Source organism: Musa acuminata, chromosome BXJ2-4 (genome assembly GCF_036884655.1).
Source record: "Musa acuminata AAA Group cultivar baxijiao chromosome BXJ2-4, Cavendish_Baxijiao_AAA, whole genome shotgun sequence".
Taxonomy (NCBI): Eukaryota; Viridiplantae; Streptophyta; class Magnoliopsida; order Zingiberales; family Musaceae; genus Musa; species Musa acuminata.
This window is the reverse complement of record NC_088341.1, coordinates 8,101,739-8,126,240: the sequence shown is the minus strand read 5'-3', so window position 1 is coordinate 8,126,240 and position 24,502 is coordinate 8,101,739. Positions and strand designations below refer to the sequence as shown.

At 39.1% G+C, this 24,502-nt stretch overlaps 5 protein-coding genes across 7 annotated transcripts; 3 read left to right on the top strand and 2 right to left on the bottom strand.

The window, feature by feature from the left end:
* Nucleotides 1-720: 720 nt before the first annotated feature.
* LOC135609842 (U-box domain-containing protein 4-like) lies at nt 721-2,631 on the top strand. The gene is made up of 2 exons (XM_065103545.1): nt 721-2,263; nt 2,357-2,631. Exons 1-2 carry the CDS (start codon nt 992-994, stop codon nt 2,426-2,428), a joined length of 1,344 nt encoding a protein of 447 aa, XP_064959617.1. The 5' UTR covers nt 721-991; the 3' UTR covers nt 2,429-2,631.
* Nucleotides 2,632-5,688: 3,057 nt separating this feature from the next.
* On the bottom strand, nt 5,689-8,681 carry LOC103981157 (chitin-inducible gibberellin-responsive protein 2). 2 transcript variants are annotated; one of them, XM_009397777.2, is made up of 2 exons: nt 8,493-8,681; nt 5,689-7,639 (listed from the first exon to the last, which is right to left on the bottom strand). In XM_009397777.2, the coding sequence occupies exon 2, from the start codon at nt 7,493-7,495 to the stop codon at nt 5,948-5,950; it is 1,548 nt and encodes a 515-aa protein (XP_009396052.2). In that variant the 5' UTR covers nt 7,496-7,639; nt 8,493-8,681; the 3' UTR covers nt 5,689-5,947. The 2 variants fall into 2 exon arrangements, with proteins under 2 accessions (XP_009396052.2, XP_064959616.1); XM_065103544.1 differs by having other exon boundaries at nt 8,505-8,664.
* Nucleotides 8,682-9,861: 1,180 nt separating this feature from the next.
* On the top strand, nt 9,862-11,854 carry LOC103981156 (uncharacterized). Of its 2 annotated transcripts, XM_018824250.2 has the most exons (3): nt 9,862-10,034; nt 10,122-10,245; nt 10,344-11,854. In XM_018824250.2, exon 3 carries the CDS (start codon nt 10,344-10,346, stop codon nt 11,703-11,705), a length of 1,362 nt encoding a protein of 453 aa, XP_018679795.1. In that variant the 5' UTR covers nt 9,862-10,034; nt 10,122-10,245; the 3' UTR covers nt 11,706-11,854. The 2 variants fall into 2 exon arrangements, with proteins under 2 accessions (XP_018679795.1, XP_009396050.1); XM_009397775.3 differs by lacking the exon at nt 10,122-10,245 and having other exon boundaries at nt 10,286-11,854.
* A 770-nt stretch (nt 11,855-12,624) lies between these two features.
* On the bottom strand, nt 12,625-17,070 carry LOC103981155 (small ribosomal subunit protein uS10c). The gene is made up of 3 exons (XM_009397774.3): nt 16,807-17,070; nt 16,674-16,724; nt 12,625-13,070 (listed from the first exon to the last, which is right to left on the bottom strand). The coding sequence occupies exons 1-3, from the start codon at nt 17,032-17,034 to the stop codon at nt 12,759-12,761; spliced, it is 591 nt and encodes a 196-aa protein (XP_009396049.2). The 5' UTR covers nt 17,035-17,070; the 3' UTR covers nt 12,625-12,758.
* Nucleotides 17,071-17,621: 551 nt separating this feature from the next.
* LOC103981154 (pseudouridine kinase) lies at nt 17,622-24,099 on the top strand. The gene is made up of 9 exons (XM_009397772.3): nt 17,622-17,765; nt 17,876-18,001; nt 19,776-19,878; nt 19,960-20,007; nt 20,816-20,913; nt 21,042-21,156; nt 22,713-22,795; nt 22,914-23,478; nt 23,863-24,099. The coding sequence occupies exons 1-9, from the start codon at nt 17,682-17,684 to the stop codon at nt 23,907-23,909; spliced, it is 1,269 nt and encodes a 422-aa protein (XP_009396047.2). The 5' UTR covers nt 17,622-17,681; the 3' UTR covers nt 23,910-24,099.
* Nucleotides 24,100-24,502: the final 403 nt, after the last annotated feature.

The following is a 24,502-nucleotide window of genomic DNA, read 5'->3' as shown; positions in this document are numbered from 1 at the left end:
TGGCCGCTCAAACTCTAATGTTGGACCCTATCATCATCATCATCATCATCACCACCGTGAAAGGACACGTGGTAGCTTCAGATTGTCTTATCAAAGTTATTATAATGTGCTCGCATTGGTTAACCGATGGAATCATTTGTTGTATCTAAATAATTATAATCAAGTCTAACAATAAAGACTAATCCATATGGGTTAAATACCAATCAATCTATACGAAGATTAATGAAAATAATTATGTCTAACAGGCGACATGAGATTGTCCGTTACATGGTGACTTGGCACATTAGAGACTTCTAATTAGTTCATAATATCCATCGACTTTTAACTCTCTGAATCAAATGAATTCTTCTAGCAAATTCATACTGCATGTGGGATTTAATTGGGATGTGACGTGTAAAGACAGGAGGGAAGTAAAAGATGTGGGACAGAGTACATGTCGGTGGCCGAAGACATACTGACGTGTGCTACGACAAGCGGATATAAAAACGTACCATGACCTGTGCGAGAAAGTAACGGCTCTGTGGGCTGATGCCTCCATTCCAATGTCCGAATCAGAATCGGTCCGACTCGTATCATTCTGATATATATATATATATATATATATATATATATATATATATATATATATATATATATATATATATATATATATATATATATATATATATATATATATTTGTGTGTGTAAATTTGGGTTAATTTTAAATAAAAAAAGGGCAAGAAAAGTCCAAAAATGGTCATTAAATAGCGCGCGGACTCTAAGCTCCCGAAACCGTAACGAATTAAGCCGTATCCGTCCGCCGTCGCAGCCTCCGCCACCACCACTACCTGCTTGCCCTTTCGCGGCCCATTTCGAGCTCCTTTTCCATGGAGTCGGCATATTTCTCCTCGTTTCGGGCTCTCACAAACAGTTAAAGATTCATGGATTTGTCTTCGAACGCCTGTCCCTTAAGCATCTGATCATTCCCCTTGCTTCGAGTCGTCGAACGCCATGGTCTTGCTCGGCGACTCCTCCGAGGGCGACTGCACCTCCTCCGCGAGGATTCAGCGTTCCCTAGGCCGATCCATGCGCACGGTGCGTTCCAACGTTTTCCGGAGCGACTCGCCTCCCGATGCTCCCCCGGCGGCTGGCTCCGCTGCCGTGTCGGAGAATCTGACGGATTCCGTCGTCGACTTCCAGCTCCAGGAGCTTGCCGTCGGGCCACCCCGGTCCTCCGACGCCAAGTGCGCCGCCGCCTCCGTGGAGTCGGCGGCTGAGCTCCTGGAGCTCTCGCGGGACTTCTCCGACTGCTCTAGCGTCAACTCCGACATCTCCGGCGAGCTCGAGCGGCTGGCGTCCGTCCCCAGGACGGTTGCTCCGACGATCCCCGCGGCGGCCGGGCCGGACGACCTCGAGGCGCTTGGGCTGGGGATTGGTTCGTCGGAGATCGTGGAGCGTACTTCGGTCGAGAGCGTGGAGCCGGCGGTCAGGGCATGCATGGAGGGCCTGGGGTCATCGTCACCGGAGAAGAAGCGCGCCGCGGCGGCGGGGATACGGCTCTTGGCGAAGCACCGGTCGGAGTTCCGGGAGCTGATCGGGGCATCGGGGGCGATCCCGTCGCTGGTGCCGCTGCTGAAGAGCACAGACCCGGCGGCGCAGGAGAACGCGGTGACGGCGCTGCTGAACCTCTCGCTGGAGGAGGCGAACAAGGGACCCATCATGGCGGCGGGGGCGATCAAGCCGCTGGTGTACGCGCTGCGGACGGGGACAGCGGTGGCGAAGCAGAACGCGGCGTGCGCGCTGCTCAGCCTGTCGATGGTCGAGGAGAACCGGTCAACGATCGGGGCGTGCGGGGCGATCCCGCCGCTGGTGGCGCTACTCGTGGGCGGGACGAGCCGGGGGAAGAAGGACGCGCTCACGACGCTGTACAAGCTGTGCTCGGCGCGGCGGAACAAGGAGCGGGCGGTGAGCGCGGGGGCGGTGCCGCCGCTGGTGGAGCTAGTGGCCGAGCGCGGCGGGGGCACGGCGGAGAAGGCGCTGGTGGTGCTGGGCAGCCTGGCGGCGGTGCCGGAGGGGAGAGCCGCGGTGGTGGAGGCGGGAGGGATCCCGGTGCTGGTGGATGCGGTAGAGGCGGGGCCAACGAGGGGGAGAGAGTTCGCGGTTCACGCGCTGCTCCAGCTCTGCGCCGACAGCGAGCGCAACCGGGGGCTCGTCGTCGGGGAGGGCGTCATCCCGCCCCTCGTCGCGCTCTCTCAGACCGGCTCCTCGCGGGCCAAGCACAAGGTAATCTTCCTGTCGGAACGGAGGAGATGCTCCCTTCTTGCATTGCTTTCCCGTTGGATTCTGCGTACTCACGTGGAGGTTCGTTTCACGCAGGCGGAGACGCTTCTTAGGTTCTTGAGGGAACAGAGGCAGGACGACGGGGCAACTCCGGCCACCGCAGTATAATTACCGATGGGTAAAAATAATCACCATGTACGCCTTCAACAATTTTGTGGACTCTGTTCGTGTGTGAATAATGTCAGTAGGGATCGTAACATAGTATATCATGTATGCCATGCAAATTCTGCCTCTTAAAACAGTGGTTTGTGTGTGTGATTGGAATGCAGCGTGAACTGTTTTCCTCAATGGCCAACAGCTCGTTTGTACCATTCCATTGTTCGACAAATGATTTGTATGGTGGAAGCAAAAGTTTAGTGGGAAAGATGTTGTGTTGCTCCGCCTACTGCACAACCTTTAAGAAAGCTTCTTCTTCTTCTTTCCATCATCATCATCATCACTGCACTCCCTGTGTATGAGTTCTGTACTCTTTCCAGTTTTCTTGCACTTCTCTTTGTCTGTGCTGGGGGCAGTGTCTGGTCACCAGTTGCGCTTTTATTGATTGCAAGATGGGGCCAAAGTATGATGTTCATAAATTATTATTATTATTATTATTATTTATTATTAATTTCTATAAAAAAATATTTTTTTATTTTTCATATAATATTTTTATTTTATTCTTATAAAACGTTTTTAAATTTTTAAAAATTAGGATTACAATAAATTTCATCACAATCGTCTTTGTCTCTTATTTATCGTTCGTCTAATATTTTTGTTTTCGTCTTTCCTCTCATTTTCTTCTTTGTCTCTCGAAAAAGAATCTCCTTTGTCTCTTATTTATCGTTGGTCTATTGTTTTTATCTTAATCTTTCCTCTCGTTTTCTTCTTTTGTCTTTTGAAAAAGAACCTCCTTCGTCTTTTATTTATTGTTGATTTATTGTTTTTGTTTAATCTTTTCTTCGTCTTTAGAAAAGTTGGTATGAATATGTCAACAAATATCATGAAAGTAAGTATGAACTGATATTGATAAGGAATTAAAAAAAGCACATAAAGATAAAAATATTCTCTTTCACTGCATTATTAAAATGAATATGCTTTGCACGTAACAAATTGACCCATTAATTCAACCAATGATATGTATATATATATAATTGTAGATATGACCATGAGATAAATAATATAATATCATCATTAATTAAAATAGAATATCTGTAAAAATAATTTACAAGAAAATAAAAATAGGAGGACAACAAGAATCCTCGGAGTGGTTGATCCAACCCACGTCAATCTCACGGGGGTTTGACTCAGCACAAGTAGCTTTTGACTGCAAGGATGCTGCCGCGATGCTTGGGTTTGGTCAACATCCTGAGAGATACAATACGGACTACCGGCGTCTTCGCCTTTGTCCCCCCGCCGACCAATAAGACAAGATAGGCTTCCTCACGGATGTGGAGCTCAACATGGAAGAAGACACTGGTTGATTTATTTATTTATTACTTGAATTATATAATCTTATAAAGTATTTTAATGCTAATCATATCTTTTCTCTTTCGATGATGGTTGGCTATCTGTAGCACAACAATGAACTCACTTTTCTAATAGCATTCTGTCACCTCCTTGCAGCTTTCTGAATCACAAATTCCTACTCGACAACACAAAGAAAAGCTTTAGCTATAGCTTTTACTTTTTCTTCTCTCTTTAGGTGTTGAAGCTTCCTTTTCATTTTGCTGGCAGCCAAAGAGGGTGTCATGATGTTACATCATCACAGTTGAGTGGGGATATTTAAGATTCTGCCAAGATAAGATTGTCGAATTCATGGATTTCGTTTGAAATGGCTTACAATCTTTATGTTTTTTTTTCAAGATGATAAGTGAATTAGAAAGGATTTGAGATGGAATATGAAAGCCCCAAACATCAATTTCAGGAGTCATCATCATCACACATTATACACAATCTGAAACTTAATCATTCTACTTAACAACTCTCATGTTCACATTGACCAGACATACTTGCTGTTAGGGATGTTTGTGGATACAATGATGATAGCATTAATTGATATGCTTCTTATAAGTTTCAAAAATAGTTCAAATACTAAGAATTTTTACACACACACATATATATATATATATATATATATATATATATATATATATATATATATATATATATTAAATACACAAAAGATCGTATCAATTAGTATTACACAGAAGAAATCAATTATAGAAACTAATATAATTAGATTAGCTCTTCATATACAAACTTGAGATTTGCGATCCCGGTTCAGGATCATAGGATCCTTTTCTATGAGATAGGAAGGGCTATTGCACAAAATATATTTCTAAGTAATTATCCTATAGATCCTATATCTATCTAAAGGAAGAGGATTCTTATTTGTACAAATGATACTTCAATGAGCATAAAGAAATTAACGATACTTTATCTTTTGAGTTGTTATATATATATATATATATATATATATATAAACTATTCCTAGTTATAATCAAATCAACATTAGCTAGTTCATGTTAGGAATATAAATAGATATCTAAAATACTCCTAATGTTCATATAATGGAAATGATTAAAAAAATATCATTAGCTGGCTAATAGTTAACTAATAGCATTGATGAGACGAGATGCGCAAATTTTTTTAGTGTGGATTTTACATATTTATTCGTATAATTTTGAAAACAGTGTAATTCTCTTTATGAATTTTAATATCACATACATTTTCTCCAACTGTTAAGAATTTTTATACATACACATATATGTATATATATATATAGTTGATATGATTTTTTTATTCAAATAATCATTAGCTAACACAGATTAGCATTATGTCATTTACATGAATAATTTTATGTAGAGGCATAAATAAAGAATCATTAAAAAGGAAAGGATGTGTGAAGAAGGTTGTTAAAAATGCTTGTCGAGTGATGTGATCAAAGGTAGAGTGGCATCAATTATCATATGTGGCGTTGGAAGTGGTTGTGTCATCCTCTGGCTAATGAGTGTGATAACAACGGGTGTTATTGCGCCCATCGGCGTCAATTCCCCCACACAATCCCAATGCAATGCGCCGTGGACAAGCGGATCCTTCAAATTAATGGGTTAGGTTTGTATTTGGGAGCTCAGGATCCAACCATTTTTAATGGACTAGATTTCGGATCTCAAAAGCATGTCAACCTTTAATTAAACATGATCGGTTGGTGTGTTTAGCAAAAATTATACTGTCGACACCCACTTGCTTACTTCAATATACGTACATACGTTATAAAATTGCTAGTATCAAATTTGATAGTAGATTTATGTTATAGATCTATTATCAAAATTTTATTATATTGTCAAAACATCTTTGTTTACGGAAAAAAACCAAAATAAACAAGAACATACGGCACAAATATTCAAATACATGTATTGAAATAGATCTTAATTGTCCGGCATGTCATATCGTATATGTACATATAAAAGGAAGATGGACATAAGAAAAATTTCAAATCACACAAAGTTGTGGAGATTCTAATCTCTTTCTTTCTAACTTCAATTTTAATGTTACAACTAATGACCAGGTCATAACACAAAACTCCTCGGAGTTACACCAATAGCAACGGATCAAAGATTTATCGTTTAGCTTGTCAGATCCCTCAGTTCATCTCCAGGCGCACGAGACAACGAGCGGTCGATTCTTCCATCCGAGATAAAGTATGCCATCTCGCTCTTCAAGTCGATAGTGTTCCGAGTAGTTCTGTAACAGTGTCTTGATGGTTGCATTTACCAATGGACTAAGATGGTATGGTCTGAATCCAGCCATCGTAAACCGAGAATTCCATTTGCCGAAAAGCTCATACCTCTCCACTCTTTCAGCACCCTCGCAAGCAATAATATTAACAACGTCCCTTGCAAGGCAGTGCTGCTCTACGCTGATTCTCTCTTTGTTCTCCCTTGGAAGACACACATCGATCGAATCAAAAATGGCAGTATAGTAGTCTAGAGTCTCCAGAAATCTCGGAAAAAATGGAGCTGTGTTTGTGTTGGCTTCATGTTCCACGAGTGTCACTACCTTTGGAGAAACACTCTTGATCATCCGCAACAGCCTGTCTCGGTGGTTCCTCGTGCTCACACTTTCGTCTGGCATGTGATGCAGATGCAAATTGAAGTTTATTGCCAATGCCTCCCCTGGCTGAATGTCAAGATGCTCGAGCTCCACATCACAGCTTGACATCGCCACACTGTGGAATTCAAAAGGCACGTTGCAAGATTCAGCGAGTCGAGATAATCTCTGTCCGACAATGTGTAGACCACCACCCCGTGCATAAGCAGAAACATTATCATCGATACCGGTTATTCTTATGCGCGGCGGACCACCAGGCATTGCTGCAAGGGCTTGAATGAGGGTCACCCATTGGCTTCCCTGCGTGATCTGGAAATCGATGATGTGAACCATGTTTTCACCCTTGACAGCCTCAACAATTGCCCCGTTTGCAGACAAGTAGCCAAACTTGAAGTATGGGCAGACCTCATAAAGGATATGCATGTAGCTGAGGAGGTCAGAACTCACAGGTTCTTTACACTTCAAAGCTTTGTAGATGGAACTACCAGAGGAAGCCAGCCTAGCTATTAGGCCTTCAAGCAAGTATGCCCCTAGCCGTTGAATTGGTTCCCCTGAAACTGAAACCATCTGCCTCAACTCCGAAATCAGCCATTCAACAGCAATCAGATCATTCTCTGCAACAGCTCTAGCACAGGCTATGAGAAATTGTTTCAAGTCTCCTCTGGGAGTTTCCATCACTCCTCTCCACTTCTCTGGCTCGAGTGACAGATCGGCCGGATAGCCGTTATCAGAGTTCCCAATCGTATCCAAATCAGGCCCCAGCATTGCAGCTTCTATCTCCCTTAACCTGTTCTTCAGATCACTTGGGTCTTCAATAGTCGCACTAACTGGAGATCCATTGGCATTATCGGATACGGAATCCTGCTGGGACATAGAGGATCCACTGATAGGTGAGAAACTGAGAGAAGACGGAGGGTTGTGTGTGGTATAATTAGCAGTTGCCAACGAGGACTCTAGAGTGCAGAATGGCACATGACTTGTCTGAGGTTGAACATGCCTTTGCTGGAATCCATCATCAGAAGAAACATAATCTGAAGATTGATGGTTTTGAGGCATAAAATGGGAATCACCTTCGTTAGCATTCATGGATTTTAATGATATAATGACTGCCGGTGTCTGTCAAAGATTATGTACTTTGGGATGCATGCGTTGAAGTATAACCCACTATCGGCTCCATCGAGAGTCCAGCAAATAAATCACACCGACCGAAGGATCATTCAAATAATTTATCTGAATTAAGCGGACGGAGAATTATAATTGTCAACATCGTATATGGCCAAGAGAAAAAATAGGATAAAAAAATCAACAGAACTCCAACTAATAACATAGACTGCTCACAAACAAATTAGTAGCACACATATAAGACATGTCCAAGGAAAAAAGAAATAGAGAAGTGGTACATGAGAACATTAATCAAGAAAAATTTCACAGAAGAATCAGCAATAGACAAGCATACGACAAATTTTAGAGGCATTATACTCCCAAATTACATAACTAGCTTACAGGTGAAGCAGTTTACCTTCCAAAATCATGTTTCTTCCTTTCATGTAACAATAATTCTACAAAGAACAAAAAAAATCTAACACATAACTCGTACTAGATTGCTGCAATCACAAATCGTCTCTGGAAGCATAACAATGGACAAATATCGTAAACTTGTTTGCTGATATCTATAATTGCCTAAATCTCAAAGAAAAGGACTTTAGCTGTGTTTTATCTTGCACGATTAGACATAGTTTTGTAGTAACCAGGAATATCAAGACATATTTGATGCATCCTACCACTACAAATCATAGCAAAATAACATACATATTTTCATAAATTTGTAAGTGCTGATTCCAGATTATCAATCAGGATATCCCAATTTGAGATCAAAACCCAGCCCTAAAAAACCCAAACAAAGCACAAAGGAAGACAAATGGAAGCAACTGAGACACCAAAGAGTTTGCTACCTGCCCAAACCCTAGTTTAGGTGAAAGAAATAATCTAAAGTAACAAAAACCCCCCATCAAAATTGGAAATATTATTTTGCAGCACAATAAGAAACCAATAATTTCCAAAACAAACGCCATAAACAACTCACAGCTCCACCGACCCATTCCCACAAATCCAGCCATGGATGATTCGATATTCGCGGTCGATTACTTCCAGCAAAGGTTCGGAAGGAAGGAAGGAAGGAAGAAGGATAAGAGAGACGGTAGAATTATCCGTGGAACTCCCGGAAAACCAACCTCGTTGCAAGAAACGGTGACCCAATGGACACGCACATGTTGGACCGGTCGTCGACGGCTGTCGCTTTATAGATATGCAGAAAAATCTAAACAATATCTATTATGTTTTCCATTTTTTTCCTAATATTATATGAATTCTCAGTGATCATCGAAGTGATCGATATTGAAATTATAATTAATATCAATATTCGGTTCGAAAATGATATATGTTGATGTTTATTTCTAATTATAATTAACAAGGTTCGCAATACCGTACCGTATCGGTATTTCGACTTGGGCTCGGTACTGGTATAGTACGGTATACCGAGCGATACAAGTGTTCCGAGTACTGTAGCACTACTACAGTGCTACAGTGCACTCGGACCGGTAACAGTCGGTCCGCATACCGACAACCTGTCGGATCGGTACGTACCGTCTGGTACGGGCGATACGACTTGATACGATAGACCCTGATAATTAATATCAATTTGGTCTATGCTTTTTCGTGGACCGCCTTATAAGTTATGCAAAGCATTCATGTAATATATATATATATATATATATATATATATATATATATATAATTTCGATCGTAATATCTATTTTTATTATTTTTAGTAGAAATCAATATGATAATTAGATGATATTTAAATCCATAAAGTATTTATTAGACATTATGGATTTGCTCGAAGAAAAATATTGGTCAAATGTACGTTCCATCGTTTCCTCTCTCCCTCTAGTTTTTTATTTGGTATTTGTTCATCGACCATTGTCATCTTACTAATTATAAAAATGATTATATAGTATAACAAATTCAATCACAAGATTTTATGTATAATCATAAGATTATATATATATAAATATAATTTGGTATTAGACATGATGATGAGAAACTTAAGTAAGATAATGTTAATAGATAAGTACAAAAGAGTACGATAATTTTGTGACTCTTACGATACGGAGGACATCACCAATTTATGATGATTAAAAGAGTTGACCAACTTGAGTTGACCGTGTTTTGGATTGGGTGAATGCTAACCCACCTCCAATGTAGATTATGCACATGCTCATAATTTGAATGTTAATTGACTTAATTGACCCGTGGTGGCATTCTAATCCGCTGTCTATGGGCCGCCACGGTCTGATCCGGTCCGGTCCGGTCCGAACCGTTCTTGGCAGATCGTAAGCCCAATGAGGATCGCCAGACCCGCGCTGCTTCTCTCTTCGATATCTCAATCGCTTCCTTACGTTTCGCGTGTCGAGGGCAGAGGAGCGCGAGATATGCTCGTCGAGTTCGGCTCTACCATTTGTATCGAGGACGAATCGCTCTCGCCCCGTCGTCGCTAAGTTTTTGGAGGCCGGTTCGGAGTCGGCTCTCCCTCCGAAGAAAGGAGCATTAACCCTAGAATCCAGAGGTGAGTGAAAGATCGGCTTTGGTTGAAAGAAATTTGGATCTTTATGACGGTGTGCTGATAATTCGTCCCTGATAATCGCGATCTTAGGTATTCAAATCGGAAATTTGATCTTTTTCGATGTAGCGTCGGTGATTGAATCATCTTCCTCGTCCAAACCCTAGAATTCTCTCGCGGCTTCTGAGGAAAAACTCGTTCGTTTGTTCGTATACCGGTAAATTTGCATTGCTAATTGTCTGAAATCTTCATTTCAGCGGAAAAATCTTCCAGCTTTGTGATTGATTGGTGTTCGGTGGGATGGGTTGGGCGCAGATGATCGGAAACGATGCAGGCATCGACTGGGACCAAGCTGTTCATGTTTACATGAATGTGATTGCCTGTGAGAGTGAAGATTTGCAGATCAAAGCCACTATTCAGCTTGCCCGTTTGTCGAAGGACGCACCGGAGGCCATCTTGGCAAGCACCATTCCCGTTCTTGTAGACCTCCTATCTTCCACATCACGGATGCAAGAAGCAGCTGTGTATGCTTTAAGCTGCATCGCCCACAAGCATGATGGTCGCTTATGCCCCATGATTTGCCAATTGGAAGCAATCTCTTTACTTCTTAGGCTACTTCCAACGTCTAAAGAAGGGCTGAGGAGAACATTGCTTAAGTGCCTTCGGACTTTGGTATCTTTTGATGGTCCCAGTAGGTTGATTCTAGCAGCAAATGGTGGTCTGGATATCACACTAGATTTGTTGTCTAGATGCACTGATGATACAAGGCGGTACTTATTGGAGATTCTCACTGCCTTGGCTTTGTTGAGAGAAGTGAGACGAGTATTAACGGGCTTTGATGTCCTCAGGTTTCTTGTCGAAGCTTTATCAAATGGTAAAATGATATCGAGAGCACGAGCTGCCCAAACCATTGGGGTGCTCGCGATTTCGAGGAGAGTCCGGCAGAAACTTGTTGATTTGGGGGTCATTCCGGCGCTCATTGGTTTTCTAAAGGAGGCTGATTCCTCTTATAGGCTAGTTGCGGGAAATGCTCTTGGTATAATCTCCTCTCATGTTGACTACCTTAGGCCAGTAGCCCAAGCCGGTGCAATCCCATTGTTTGTGGAACTGCTCAAAGGACCTGAACCCCTTGGGAAAGAAATTGCCGAAGATGCTTTTTGTGTATTAGCCGTGGAAGAGGAGAATGGTGTCATGATAACAGAGGAGATGGTGAGGGTTCTTGAGGGTGATGCTGACGACGCAAAAGGTGCAGCTTTAGATATTGTATGGGATCTAGCGGGGTACAGGCATTCCATCTCTGTTGTCAGAGAATCAGGTGCAATTCCAGTTTTGGTAGATCTCCTGCGTAACATGGATGGCAATCTTAGAGAGAAAGCATCTGGTGCTATTGCACAATTAAGTTATGATGCAGCAAACAGGGAAGCTATTGTGGAAGCTGGTGCCATTCCTGTTCTTATTGACCTTTTGAGAGGTGATCCGGAGGAGGTCAGGGAATATGCAGCGGAATGTCTACTTAATTTTGCAGAAGATCCTTTGCATCGAGAGCGAGTCTCTGAAGCCTATGCAGTTCCATCTTTTCTGGCCATACAAGATAGGTTAATTCGTATCCGTGCCTCTGATGAACATATTTTCAGGTCCATGAGTACGCCGAACGTTGAGCGATTCATTTCACACTAAGATTTGATCTGCATCTTCTGAGATTATGGTTTAAAGCTCACTTGCAATTGTTATCTTTTGCCTAGCTTATGTGTTGTTTCAAAGTCCAAAAGTATGTCCACCTTTTAACTTTGATGTTGGGTATTAGTAATAAAGTTTGCTTCCGTGCATCGTGTCTAACTTGCATAAATTCTTGATGTATATTTTTTCTTTTTGACCCCTTGTATGTGATTTCTGTAAGTAAATTTGATTATTTTAAGAAAAATTTAATATATGTACGCATGGGCACCTTTAGTTGTTACAAAGATGCAAAGTTTTTTACTTGTATTTATTTTCTGTATAGTCTATAATTTTCCTAATAATTAAGCTGTGTTCGTCGTAGTATTTTGAGGCTTTTAATCCTGCAAAAAGTTCAAATCCACTGATGTAACTCTAACACAATCATGATATAGTTTGCATGCGCGATAACAATTGTTTATTCTATTCAAATTTCTATTTTTTTTCTCTCCTGTTTTGATCTGATATAGTATGTGCTGACCATCTATGATGATGTTTTTTTCCCTTCAATTAACCTTTTTTATATAATAAAAATTATTTGCATAACCTACATTGTTTGCCTTGTGATCATAGTTATTGTTTCTGTTGATGCTTTTGAGAATATGCTGCTGGAGAGTGAGAAGCCGATCAACCTCAACAACAGCTCTAAGCCAAGTCACAGTATTCCCGGTGACTGAGGGGGGCACGTCGGAGAGGTACGACGTACATATCCAAAGTGGTTTGCCACACTATTCCTGCACAAAAAGTTTCACTGATTGTAGACTCGGAGGGAGACATCTCCTCCGTTGGGCTGCTGGAGAAGAATTAGATAGTTGCTAGGCGTTTTGAAAAGATATACTCACAACGACACTATAATTTATCGAAAGACATTTAATCCACTGAATTTGAATCCAAAAATAATCAACTGATATAATCTTTCCTGTTAATCTTCGGTTGTGGGTATCAAGAAGTACAAGAAATATAATAGCACAGAAAAGAAACTACAACTGATGAAAGAAAGAGTCACTCCAGATCGGATCATAGCTTGACCTCCACATCCACACCGGCTGGAAGGTCAAGCTGCATTAGCGAGTCGATCGTTTGGGCGGTCGGATACAAGATATCGATTAGCCGCTGGTGAGTCCGAATCTCGAAATGGAAACGGGAATCCTTGTGAACATGGGGTGACTTGAGGACACAATAAACTCTCCTCTTTGTGGGAAGGGGAACTGGACCCATGGTCTTGGCGTTGGTTGTTCTAGCAGCTTCCAGGATCTGCTTGCATGAGTCCTCCATCAACGACACCCAGTAGGACCTCAGCTTGATTCTTATTTTCTGCTTCGGCGCCATCTGGTGACACAAGTAGATGAGAATTCTGTACTGAGAAATAGTTAGCCAAAAGGAGCATTTTAGGAAAACAATAAGTTCTCTTTCTGAAACTTTAAAACTTCAAACATCCCCGGTCTGTAGTTCCTAAATTTTGATGAGACAAGGTGGCCCGAGTGTCTCATTGTAACCATCAACTTTTGAAAAGATCATGTTCAGCCCAGCAGTTTGAGCCAAAACGCAACCAGCTTTTTAAAACAAATGATGGTTGTGAAGGTATAATGTTCTTTACATGTTTTCCATAAAATGTCGATTTGATTCTAATAAAGAAAAGATGGCCTGAGTGTCAATTTGATCCTGATAAACATCCCCAAACCATGGTTTCTAAATTTGATGAAGAAAAGGTGGCCCAAGTGTCTTATTGCAACCATCAAATTTTCAAAACATGTTTGGCGCAACAGTTTGAGCCAAAATGCAATCAACTTCTTAAACAAATGATGGCTGAGATGGCATAATGCACGTTTAAACAACTAAGTGAAATGTTGAAGGTAACCACAGATCTCTACTAGCCAGGTAGTCATCACTAAGAATAGGGACAGACGGAATCATACAGCAGAAGATTTCAAGACATTTTGATCTATCAAGGGGAAACAAAACACTAAAATTACCTCAGCTATGTTGCAATTATGCCAAGCTGATATTATCTAAAGAATACTCATCTATCACATTCACTTGGCTTCGCTGCTTTCTCATACCTTCAAAAGGCCATACTCTTTAATATATTTGCCATAGATACGTAAACTTTCATTCAAGTGATTATCATCCACAATAAACCAAATACCAAACAAAAAGGGAATTGAGGAATATATGATTTTCCACATATACATGTATAAGTCCAAATGCTTATTTATATAGCATAGGAACTAACTGAATAGTAGTAGTCAACAGTCAGCAATTGAGAAGCATTAGTAGCTCACAAAATATTCAATATGCAAGTTTCTAGAAACAATCTCCATAACAAAGTATTGAACTTGTTATTTTTTAAAACTATTACACAGTTAGATGGAGATGAAACTCAGAACTAAATGCTGTTGTCCAATAAGTCTACTCCAATTCATGACAAAAAAAGATGGGTACATCAACAGGAGATGAGCTTGTTCCTGTACAGGTAAATAAATTTATGTCTGGTTTACCTTACCACAAACTCCAGGTGGAATATATCAAGAACTTGAAAACTGTCTGAAAGCCATAGAGAAGACACAAGGAAAAAAAACAATATTTTTCCTCAACAACATGTATTGCATTTTAGCAATTGCATGAGAAGCCAAAGGAGATGTGTCATGGGCCAGCAGCAGAAAAATTCAAGATCCCATGACATGATAGAAAACCTAAATGCTTAGTGCTATCAGCTAGTAAATAAAAGAAAAATCCATCAAAACATCTTATGATAAATGTTGGAAAAATCATATTAAGAATGTTTTGCCAATATTTTCTGTAGCAAAAAGAAAAGTGACTTCTAGTCACTGAAATATGATATATTATCTAATACCTAATGTAATAACTTTATAAACTTGGACAAGTACTAGTTAAATACTTATCCACTGATCCCAAACATTCCAATTCCCATAAAATTCAGCGTAGAAAGACGCACAAACATTTACTAGTCTAATGGTGAGTGTGGTCTCCACATCCTCCTCTTGATTATATTTAATGAACTCTATCAATATTAGATTTAATGAACTCTATCAATATTCTAGCTGCATGAAATTTGATGTGAAGAGTCTGTGGTTGGTGACCTCTATGATGTGCACCTTATGGTTGATAATGACCTCATCAAGTTCAAAGTTATCTTTGGGTGGCACATCATACTCTGAACCATGAACTGCTAAGATCCTATAGTTTTTGTCAGCTGAAAAACATGCAGCAACACATATTGGTGTTTTAGATGATCTATCATACTTTGTTCAGTCACATGATGGATGGATCTAGCCATCTTGTCCATCAGATCAATTGATCCTTTTTCATTCTTTCCATTAAAATCCTTCCTAGATAGTCATAAATATCTCTCACCAAGTCAAAATGACCAAAACTATAAAAAAATTTGAAATATCATTAAACTTAAAAGCATATAGAACCAAAATTCCCCCATTACTGTCTCTGACTGTGATGTGAACTTCATGCTTCTGCCTTGAGAAAAACTGCATTACAGGTCGCAAGTCTTGGTTTTCTCTAATTATCACACAAAATTGACCTTCACTATCCACATTCGCAGCAAACTCAAACCTAAATGTGCTGATGTTTCAGATACTAGTGCACCAGCAAGGTTCAGAATGGTTTTGCTTTCTTTAGATGATCAGAATCCATTGTGTAACATCATAAGCCCCCAAAGACCAACTTAATGAAAACTTCTCACAATGTTTTTGATAATTGTTTCTAGTTACTACCTTCTTCTGACATACAGTTGAGTCTTCAAGGTAGGATTTGTTTGAGTTACAGGTATCAAATTTTGCTATTTGTACACCTTGAAGTAATACTGCTACCTTATTTTTTAAATTCTTGTACTAGAAATCTTGCACACAATTCATCTTCATTCATGATCCAAAAAGTAACTTCTTGTTTTCCTTATGTGCCAAGTTGAAACATATAAAACTGACATCATCGGTTTGGTAAGATTCCAATATGTGGTAGACATATCATATTGAAACTTTTCCCTATACCATGACAGAGAAATATTGGCATGGGGAAAGGTGAATACCTCCATATATTATCAATCATGCACACCAATTCACATAATGCACACATCAAATCTACCTGTTCACTTGATCCAGTGCATGCCAATTGGACTTAGTACAGTTGACGCATGACACCACAAACCATAATATCGATGGACTTGGCATGCAAGACATTATCCTTCCTAGTTCAAGAGACTTAGTAATGTAGTTTTCTTTCATGATGGTTTTTTACATTACTCCAACTGAAGGTTGCGCTCCAATGGACTGCTTTGAATTATAAGAGCCTTCCAAATAAAAATAGTTCTGCTAATTGACACTTCATTTTACCTTTGCTCTTAACACTCTTTTCAGCGTAAGACGATTGAAGGATTCTTCTCCAGATAAATGGGCTCAAACTCTAATCTAGTAGGACTGATCTTCCCATTATCAGATAATTTTTATAGGTTAAAGTAACTCCTTTCCTGCATGGGTTTGCCCATGTTGGAAAATTGACTTTTATATTTCAGTATTTCCACATCAAAACATTGGTGGCATAGAAAATTGCAAAGTTGTTTACCTCATGCCGTATTGCATGAATGTGAGAGTGATGCCAATTACTGGGAAATGCTGTGCAATGTTGCAGCATTTTCTTCCACAGTTGAAAAAAGTAAGTGCTATTCGCTGCATTTCTAAAATGCATCCTTATCATCCCATACATAGGAACGAGTAAGGCTCAATCCTGTTAAATCGCCAGAAAATCTAGGTTACAAAAGTGTATCGTGGATATCTTGGTTTCTTAGTCATCAGCCATGCGCGGAAATTACAAGCCGCAGCAGAAATGCAGCACCAAATAGAGGAGGGAGAAAGAAAGATGACACCTTTAATTATATGGAAAGAAAGGCCGAGAATCGACTACCTTATCGGCATCCGCATCGACATCGAGAGCCACGGCAGATTTATCCTCAACCTTCAAAAAGAAAGGAATAATAAGCACACACAACACAACCAAGTGAGCTTCAACGACACCAGAAGGAAGAAATCTACTGTACCTCGAAGCCGATCGAAGCCCCCGCTGCATCTGGGGTTTGCTCAGCCCCGACAGCCTCCGCGGCGGCAGCGGGGGCGCGCGGCGAAGAGGGGACGCGGGAGCGGAGGGAGATGAGAGGATTCGAGCATTGCGGCGAGAAGGAGAGGCATCTGGGCTTCGGAGAGAGGGAAGCGCGAATGGAGAGAGGAGGGAGGGCGAGCGTCGCGGATAGCGAGGAAGACGCGGCCATCGCTTTAGCAGGTGCTCCTCCGCTACGGAGAGCCCACTCCCCAAACTTATCCTGCGTTATCCATTAAGAGCTCCATATCACGTGCGAAACGCGTGACTCATCTTTTTTATGCTTTGAGTTTTTTTAGGACAATATTTATATTGGGACATTTCATATTTTTATGATCACTACAACTATACATCGTATAGTTGCATTAAATGTTAACAATAATTATATTAGGAAATTTCACATTTTTTTTATGAATAAATCTATACAACAAATAAATAAGGAAGATTCTCGTAAAAGATCACATAAAGAAATTATTTGTCGCACATTTGAAGGGATAGAAAAAGAAAATTCGACATAAACTCTAACAAATCTATCCCTCTCAAAATTACTACACATTTATTTTTGTTATATATACATATATACATACATATATACATACATATATACATATATACATATATACATATATATATATGTATATATATATAGCAAGAAAATTTCTTTTCTTTTAATATATATTTAAAACTAGAGGGATTTGGGAGGTGTAGAATCTATCGGGTGGAACCCGAATCCGAATCCGAATCCGTTCCTTCCGAGGTCCTAAGTAGTCTCTTCGAGTCGCTCGAAGGATCACCGCGGCTCGCAAACGCAGCCTGGTAATGGAGAGTGCTGCGCGCAGGCGGTTGGAATCGATCGGTCGCCATCTCCTCCCTCCCCGAATCCTCTCCCGGGACCTTCATCTGGTACGTAATCTTCTTCGAAATATTGTTATTGATCTCCTTTTCCTAACATGTCCTGTTTTTGAGCTTTGCTCTTTGCTTGCACTCGGATGCTTCTCTTCGTGTTGGTTCAGAATCCGGTTAGTTTGACGGAATCAAACGCCGTTGGCTCTTCGCCTGTTATAATCGGTGGGATGATTTTGGACATCCACGCCAAGCCTTTCACTGATCCGGTTCCCGGAACCACTAACCCCGGGGAGGTATTGTTTCGTGTGTTCTTAGATCAGATGCTTGTGCAAATTGTTTTAAGTGTGATTTTGTTGCGATGTACTTCGTATTTCGTACTTATTGTCCAATTTTAGGATGAAAATAATTTTCTTTTCGCAGAAAGCTCTTTGATTGAAGTTAACAAAGTTGGAGGTTTGCTAGATTTTTGCTGAAATGCTTGACTTGCAGGATGTTCGGATTTTACTGATCATTCTCACCTCACAATTATTAGTCTTCTTGAGATGGTTTGCACTGTAGCATATGTGGCTTTGCTGTTCACTCCAATCTAACGAATCTTGTTCATTTTCAGAATCACTTTGTCTTTTTTACTATAATTTTGTTCTTTTATAGATATGTGAAACTGATACAAAGATTTAACTGAATGTGTTAAAAACAAAGGAAACTTTGACATTTGCTGCAGTGAAGGCTGATTTGAAGCGAGATGCAATTAGGAATAGTTCAGTGGTGTTCAACTTGGTCATGGAGTTATGTTCATGATTTATTTTGTAGGACTTGAGTAGTTAACATTTTGGTGCAAGCTGTAAAGTGAAAGAATGAAGATATTTTGAATGTTTTCATATACTAAGAGGACTGAAAGAAGAAGACTATTGATTTTGTTAAGATGCAAATCCTATCTAACATGGTCAGATCATTCTGGGGTTGTATATTATCTATTCCAACCTCAAACCACCATGGTCAGACCATCTTGAAGATTTAGGAGGGACCACTTAAGTGAAGAAGTGTATTTATGATGATAACTTGATTTACATTAATGATTTGGGCAATCATAAGATCCCTTTCTCAGTTCAAAAGACACCATTCCCAAGTCAAAGTTCAAGTCAAAAGGTAACTAAGTTTTAACTAGTACTCTTTACTAAAGGGAGTTATAGCTACTTGGACTAAGTTTTTTGTCCTTGTTTTCAGAAGCAATTGGCTGTTCATAAGTCTCAGTATACGTATAATACATGATATGACATTTATTTGTTGTATTTAGAGTTGTATTAAGGAAATTAGAGTCGTATAACAGATGGATTTTATGAGAATTCTGGTTTAACTTTTCGTTTCTCAATAAGTAAGCCTTATTAAATTCTACTTTATTTAGGAATAGGATAAAAAGTATTAATGTTTATAAATAAAAGCACAGTAAGTTCTTGAGGCATGACCATTTTGAATTTGTCAATGAATACTATCTATAGTTCTTCATCGCTTTTTCCTTCTCTCTCTCTCTCTCTCCCTCTCTCCCTCCCTAGTAATACAAGATATACAATTTGATAAAAAGCTTGAGAATAATTGTGATTCTAGTCTTGTGTTGTGTGGTATTGCAGTTTCTATGAGTAAAGGGAGGGAGGGTTGGGGTTGGGACATACATAGCTTTCTATAGTGCTCCTTATATCCTCCTTCTGTAAGATAAAAAATATACATAACAGCAAGTCAACAGCCACTACGCAATTGAACAACAAAAGGAAAAAAGGTGCAAAAAGAGGGGAAGAAAGGAACATTTTGTGAGATCTAAACTAAATAGCCAGCAGCCTGCAAGTCTTCTAGCATAGGCATCTTCCTAACTGTTGGCTTCAAGGCTTCAGGCTAGGTGCCAAGATGTTGGTCCTACCTTAAGCAGGAACCTAGGCAACTTAGCTTTAAAAAAATTTCTTTGGCTTTTGGTCCAGAATTTGCAGCTTCAAGGACCATGGTACATAACAGTTTGTAAAGTGTACGTGATGATTTTTCTTGGTGGTTATTCTTAGTTTACATAAGTCCCCTCAACAGGTTCAGTATGTAAGTGGAGGAGTCGCAAGAAATATTGCTGAATGTATGTCAAAACTTGGAACTAGACCTTTCATGATCAGTGCTGTTGGATTTGACATGGCAGGTGATATATTTTCCTGTTATATGTGTGATTTGTGTTGGCAATAGTCACCATTTATTTACAACATCTTTTTTTTTTTCTTAGGAGAGATGCTACTGAGGTATTGGAAATCTGCTGGACTTTCTACAGAAGGTAATTACTTCAGCATTATGTGTTATCGATTTGCAGATCCAAATGAAACTACCATTTTCTTTCTGTCTATGATGATTTTGAGGTCACACTGAAATGAAACTACCATTTTTCTATCCACTTTCCACCAGCAAAAGAAGGAATCTGGAGTCAAATTTACATGCTTACTTATAATTAACCTCCACTGACACACACAACCATGCAATATGAAGTTACATTTATTTGAAATTTGAAGATTCTATAATAGTCATGATACATGAATGGGCTTGGTTGTTTAACTTGCATAGTCTTGCATGACTGTTTGGGATGTCTACACGAGCAGAAGTTTCTGATGCAAGAACCCACAAATGAGTAAAATGAAGGAACACATAGAGACACCATAATGGGGGACCAAAGCCCTACTTACAGCAACATAGCTGACAGTGGTAGGCACCTTACAAATATGTTAATATTGCACAATTTGATGTACGTGGTGTATATTCAGTTCTATCCTTGCCTCCTTGGTCTACAATAATTGATAATATAATGCTTTATGAGATGGTAACTTCTGTTGGAAGCACCAAAATTTACATGTAATGATGATGATGAGATTATGGGTTCTTGGTTTGTCATGATTTGTGAAGAGATAAATTTTGATGTGTGCAAATATAACATATATTATGTTATCCACCAGTGTATCTTTATGTTAATCTCAATTGAACATCAGTTGCGATTTACCCTATGCTCTGGATGGGATATGGATTGACTTTAATGGCACAAGTCTTTATCTTTACCGTATACTTCATTGTCTACTAACAATTATTCATTATAGGAATCCTGCAGTCAAAGAGTATCAGAACTCCTGTTGTTTCAATTGTATTTGATTCCAGTGGAGAGTTAGCAGCTGCTGTTGCAAGTGTTGAGGCTGTTGTAAGATAATATGATCATTGTTTTCCCTGTGTGATTACTGCTGTTAATCTAGATTCTTAAGTAATCTCTGTTAAGTATAATGCATTATGGCAAGGTAATTTTCTGAAAACCTAATGTCTTTCTTACAGGAAAAGTTTCTGACTCCAGAATTCATCAAGCAATTTCAGAGCTATATATGCTCTGCACCAATGTTAATTCTTGATGCAAATTTGCACCCAAAATCGATTGAATTTGCTTGTCAAAGTATGTGGTATTGCTTCAGTATTCTCTTTAACCTTCTTGTGCTCTGTAGTATATAAGTATCTATTTGTTTGTCATAAAAGCACAATTTGAATTTTCATGTCATAAAAAGTTGTTATTTGGAGTAATCTTCTGCACTTGCATCATCAAACTTTCCTAACCATTACCTTGTTTCTGCTGCAATCTCTGTATGCCTACATGTAGGCATTGATCCATCATATTATTTTTTTAATTTATGGTTCTACTTGTTTTAGGCATTTTCATGGTGGAAAGTCATTCCATCTTTGTTGAGTTGTATTGTGGGAAATAAAAAATGTGGCTTGCTTTTGTGTCCTTCTTTATCAGCTGAAAAAATGTATTTGTAAAATAGGAAATTTTATATTTTGTAATAATTAGTGGTGGTTTTGATTGAGAATAAATGAGGGAAATCTGTTTAAGTTTGAATAAAAACATCTAGATGATTATTATATGCACTAGTGAGATGAAGTGATTTAATAGAACTAATGGTTTTGGAAGATTATAGAAGATGGCTTTTACTTTGACTAATGTTGCTTGCTTGTTAGGAACTATAGCTTCTTGTTGTAATATTCTTAAAATATTCTATATTGTTGTAGTTGAATATATTCAAATATACATATTTGTTCTACGGTTTGGGGATTCAGGACTAATGTGCGGAAAATGAAGAACCATAACAATACTGTGCAGATTTAACAGATTTTAAGGTTGTTAGGCAAGAAGCCCTTTTCCATTTTCGAATCTTGTACAATCTTGTCAGGGAGTTGTGAATAATGTTTTTGACTTTGCTTATGGTTTTCATTTTGACTTCCTTTTGGCACCATATCTGGTCCCTGATTATTTGATTGAATGTGATATTTGGAATTCAAATTCAAGAGAATCATATGTTTAGCCTAGAGACAGGTTTTTTTTTTCTTTGTACAACTTTGTTATGGCTTGTTCTTAGAAGTTGTTTGAAGCTTTCAATGCTAGGCTGCCTTCTACTATCTTGTATCTGTAAAATGCTTTGCACAAAAAGGTTTATGATAAAGACTCCTAATAGTATTTTTTCCTTTTTTTATGCTTAGACTACCATTCTGTCTCTAAAATTTATTATATCTTTCACTATATCTAAGAATTTGGACCATTATATTCTAGACTAAGTATTTCAATTTCAAGTAATGGGATCAAACCCACGTAAAGATATTCCCTAGCAAGGTTTGTTGTACCGCCCTAATCAGTATGTTATGAGTGGTATGGACTGGTACGACTGACGACTGCGATGCAAATCACTCGAGTCCCCGTCATGATGCCCTAGCATACCATGTGTTGGTATACTGGTATAGATCAGTATGTATCGACCCGGGAAATCTCCGAGACGGATCCGGTACCCGAAATGATGAACTCTGTTCCTATGTTCATAAAGATATGCACTATAATTAAGTATTATATTTTCTATCTTAAATAATGGGATCAACCAATCATATATTCTCTATCTCAAATAATGGGATCAACCAAGTACTACTGTCCCAAGTTCATAATCTATTTCTTTTAGCTTTTTACAGTTGCAGCAGCAGCTGGTATCCCAGTATGGTTTGAGCCTGTCTCAGTGAAAAAGTCTACAAGAATTGCAACTGTTGTGAATTATGTGAGTTATAGAATATGACAATTTATATATACTTTCATGATGATACTCGTTTAGGCTGCCTTACCAAGTCAGTTTAGCATGTTCACTTTTCTTCACAAATTTTCTATTGACTTAGCAGATAACTTGTGCTTCTCCGAATGAAAAAGAGCTTATTGCAATGGCAAATGCTCTATCATCCAGGAAACAGTTCAAATTTCACTGCGAATCAACTAAAGGACAACGACAGTCTGTTGAATCTCTGTTTCAAATGCTGAAACCAGCAATATGTTTTTTGCTCGACAAAGGTATTAAACTGCTTGTTGTGACTCTTGGCCCAGATGGTGTTTTCTTATGTATTAGAGAATGGCCAAGGTTTAAAAGTCATGATTTGAAGAGCAGCAAATTGGACGGTCTTGGGAGGATGTCACATGAATTTGTGGATGAAAGCTGCTCCCTGAAGCAAAATTGCACCACAATATCTGGACAGCTTGGTTTCAAGTCTTATGCGTTTCATTTTCCTGCACTTCACGCATCAGTGGTGAGCTTAACAGGAGCAGGTGACTGCTTGGTTGCTGGAATCCTTGCATCCATTTCCTCTGGTTTCGACATGATGCGAAGTGTCGCAGTGGGCATTGCTGTTGCAAAAGCAGCAGTTGAGAGTGAAACGAATGTTCCAGCTGAATTCTTTTTACACAATATTGCAGGTATGCTTCTAAAACATCCAATTATCTTTACAGATGGTGAAAAGCCAATCTGAGGATATATATGATCTATATACCATTTGACATGTTCCTGTTTTTATAAATTTTCTCTGACATGCTTATCACAGGAATAGTATTTATTGTGTATTTGTTACATTCTTTTGTAGTGAGTACAAAAGGAGCTTGTAAATTGTAACGCTCAATTTATTGCTAGAAATTACTAGTATACATGAACTCACCATTCAGATTTACTACATTATCTGCCGGGTGTGTTCTATTGTTTTGGCCATCCATAGTCATTCCTAGCTCCATGATGCATAGGCCTTGCTATAAAATTAACGTTTATTTGTTGACTGATCGTAAATGCATCGCTCTTCCGTTTTGCAGGTGAAGCGAAGATCATTCTCTCGGGGGTTAAACAACTTCCCTTATGAGTGATGAATGATTAGCTTTCTACAAGCTGTTCCTTGGCCTATCATTATGCCCTTTGTATTTATCAGTTCCCTTGAAGTGGAATCAGTGCCTGACTTTTCTTTGATGCTGTGCTTTGTAACATTATTGATCATTGGAGATTAGCTTCCTGTGTCCTGATCTCTTGCACAATAAAATATTGTTCGGGGATAATTCTGTTATCTATTTCCAGTGCATTCCCTTATGTACTATGTCCATGAATACAAGCTTAGAAGTTCGTATACAAGCCTAACAGGTGTACTTTATCTATGTCCATTTTACATGAGTATTTTGCATGTATGAAAGCTCATATTTCATTGTATCCTCTCTGAAATAGGTATATTTGTTCTGAGATCCTCACCATTTCAGACAACAGACCTTAATTTATATTAGATTATATATTAAGTTAATTTAGTTTTATTTATTTTGGAACAAAATTATCCTTCATCTTCTATTACACTCCATCCAAAATTTTGCATGAGGTATATATATATACATATATACTTATATATGTATATATATATATGTATATATGTATATATGTATATATATATATATGTATATATGTATATATGTA

Coding starts and splice junctions, on each gene's coding strand:
- LOC135609842 (XM_065103545.1), top strand. CDS start 992: ATGGTCTTGCTCGGCGACTCCTCCGAGGGCGACTGCACCTCCTCCGCG. Junction 2,264..2,356: donor CCTCGCGGGCCAAGCACAAG/GTAATCTTCCTG, acceptor CGTTTCACGCAG/GCGGAGACGCTTCTTAGGTT.
- LOC103981154 (XM_009397772.3), top strand. CDS start 17,682: ATGGAGAGTGCTGCGCGCAGGCGGTTGGAATCGATCGGTCGCCATCTC. Junction 20,008..20,815: donor TGCTGGACTTTCTACAGAAG/GTAATTACTTCA, acceptor TATTCATTATAG/GAATCCTGCAGTCAAAGAGT. Junction 22,796..22,913: donor TTGCAACTGTTGTGAATTAT/GTGAGTTATAGA, acceptor TTGACTTAGCAG/ATAACTTGTGCTTCTCCGAA.
- LOC103981156 (XM_009397775.3), top strand. CDS start 10,329: ATGGGTTGGGCGCAGATGATCGGAAACGATGCAGGCATCGACTGGGAC.
- LOC103981155 (XM_009397774.3), bottom strand. CDS start 17,034: ATGGCCGCGTCTTCCTCGCTATCCGCGACGCTCGCCCTCCCTCCTCTC. Junction 16,725..16,806: donor GGGCTTCGATCGGCTTCGAG/GTACAGTAGATT, acceptor TTCTTTTTGAAG/GTTGAGGATAAATCTGCCGT. Junction 13,071..16,673: donor TCGATGCGGATGCCGATAAG/GTAGTCGATTCT, acceptor TTGTGTCACCAG/ATGGCGCCGAAGCAGAAAAT.
- LOC103981157 (XM_009397777.2), bottom strand. CDS start 7,495: ATGAATGCTAACGAAGGTGATTCCCATTTTATGCCTCAAAACCATCAA.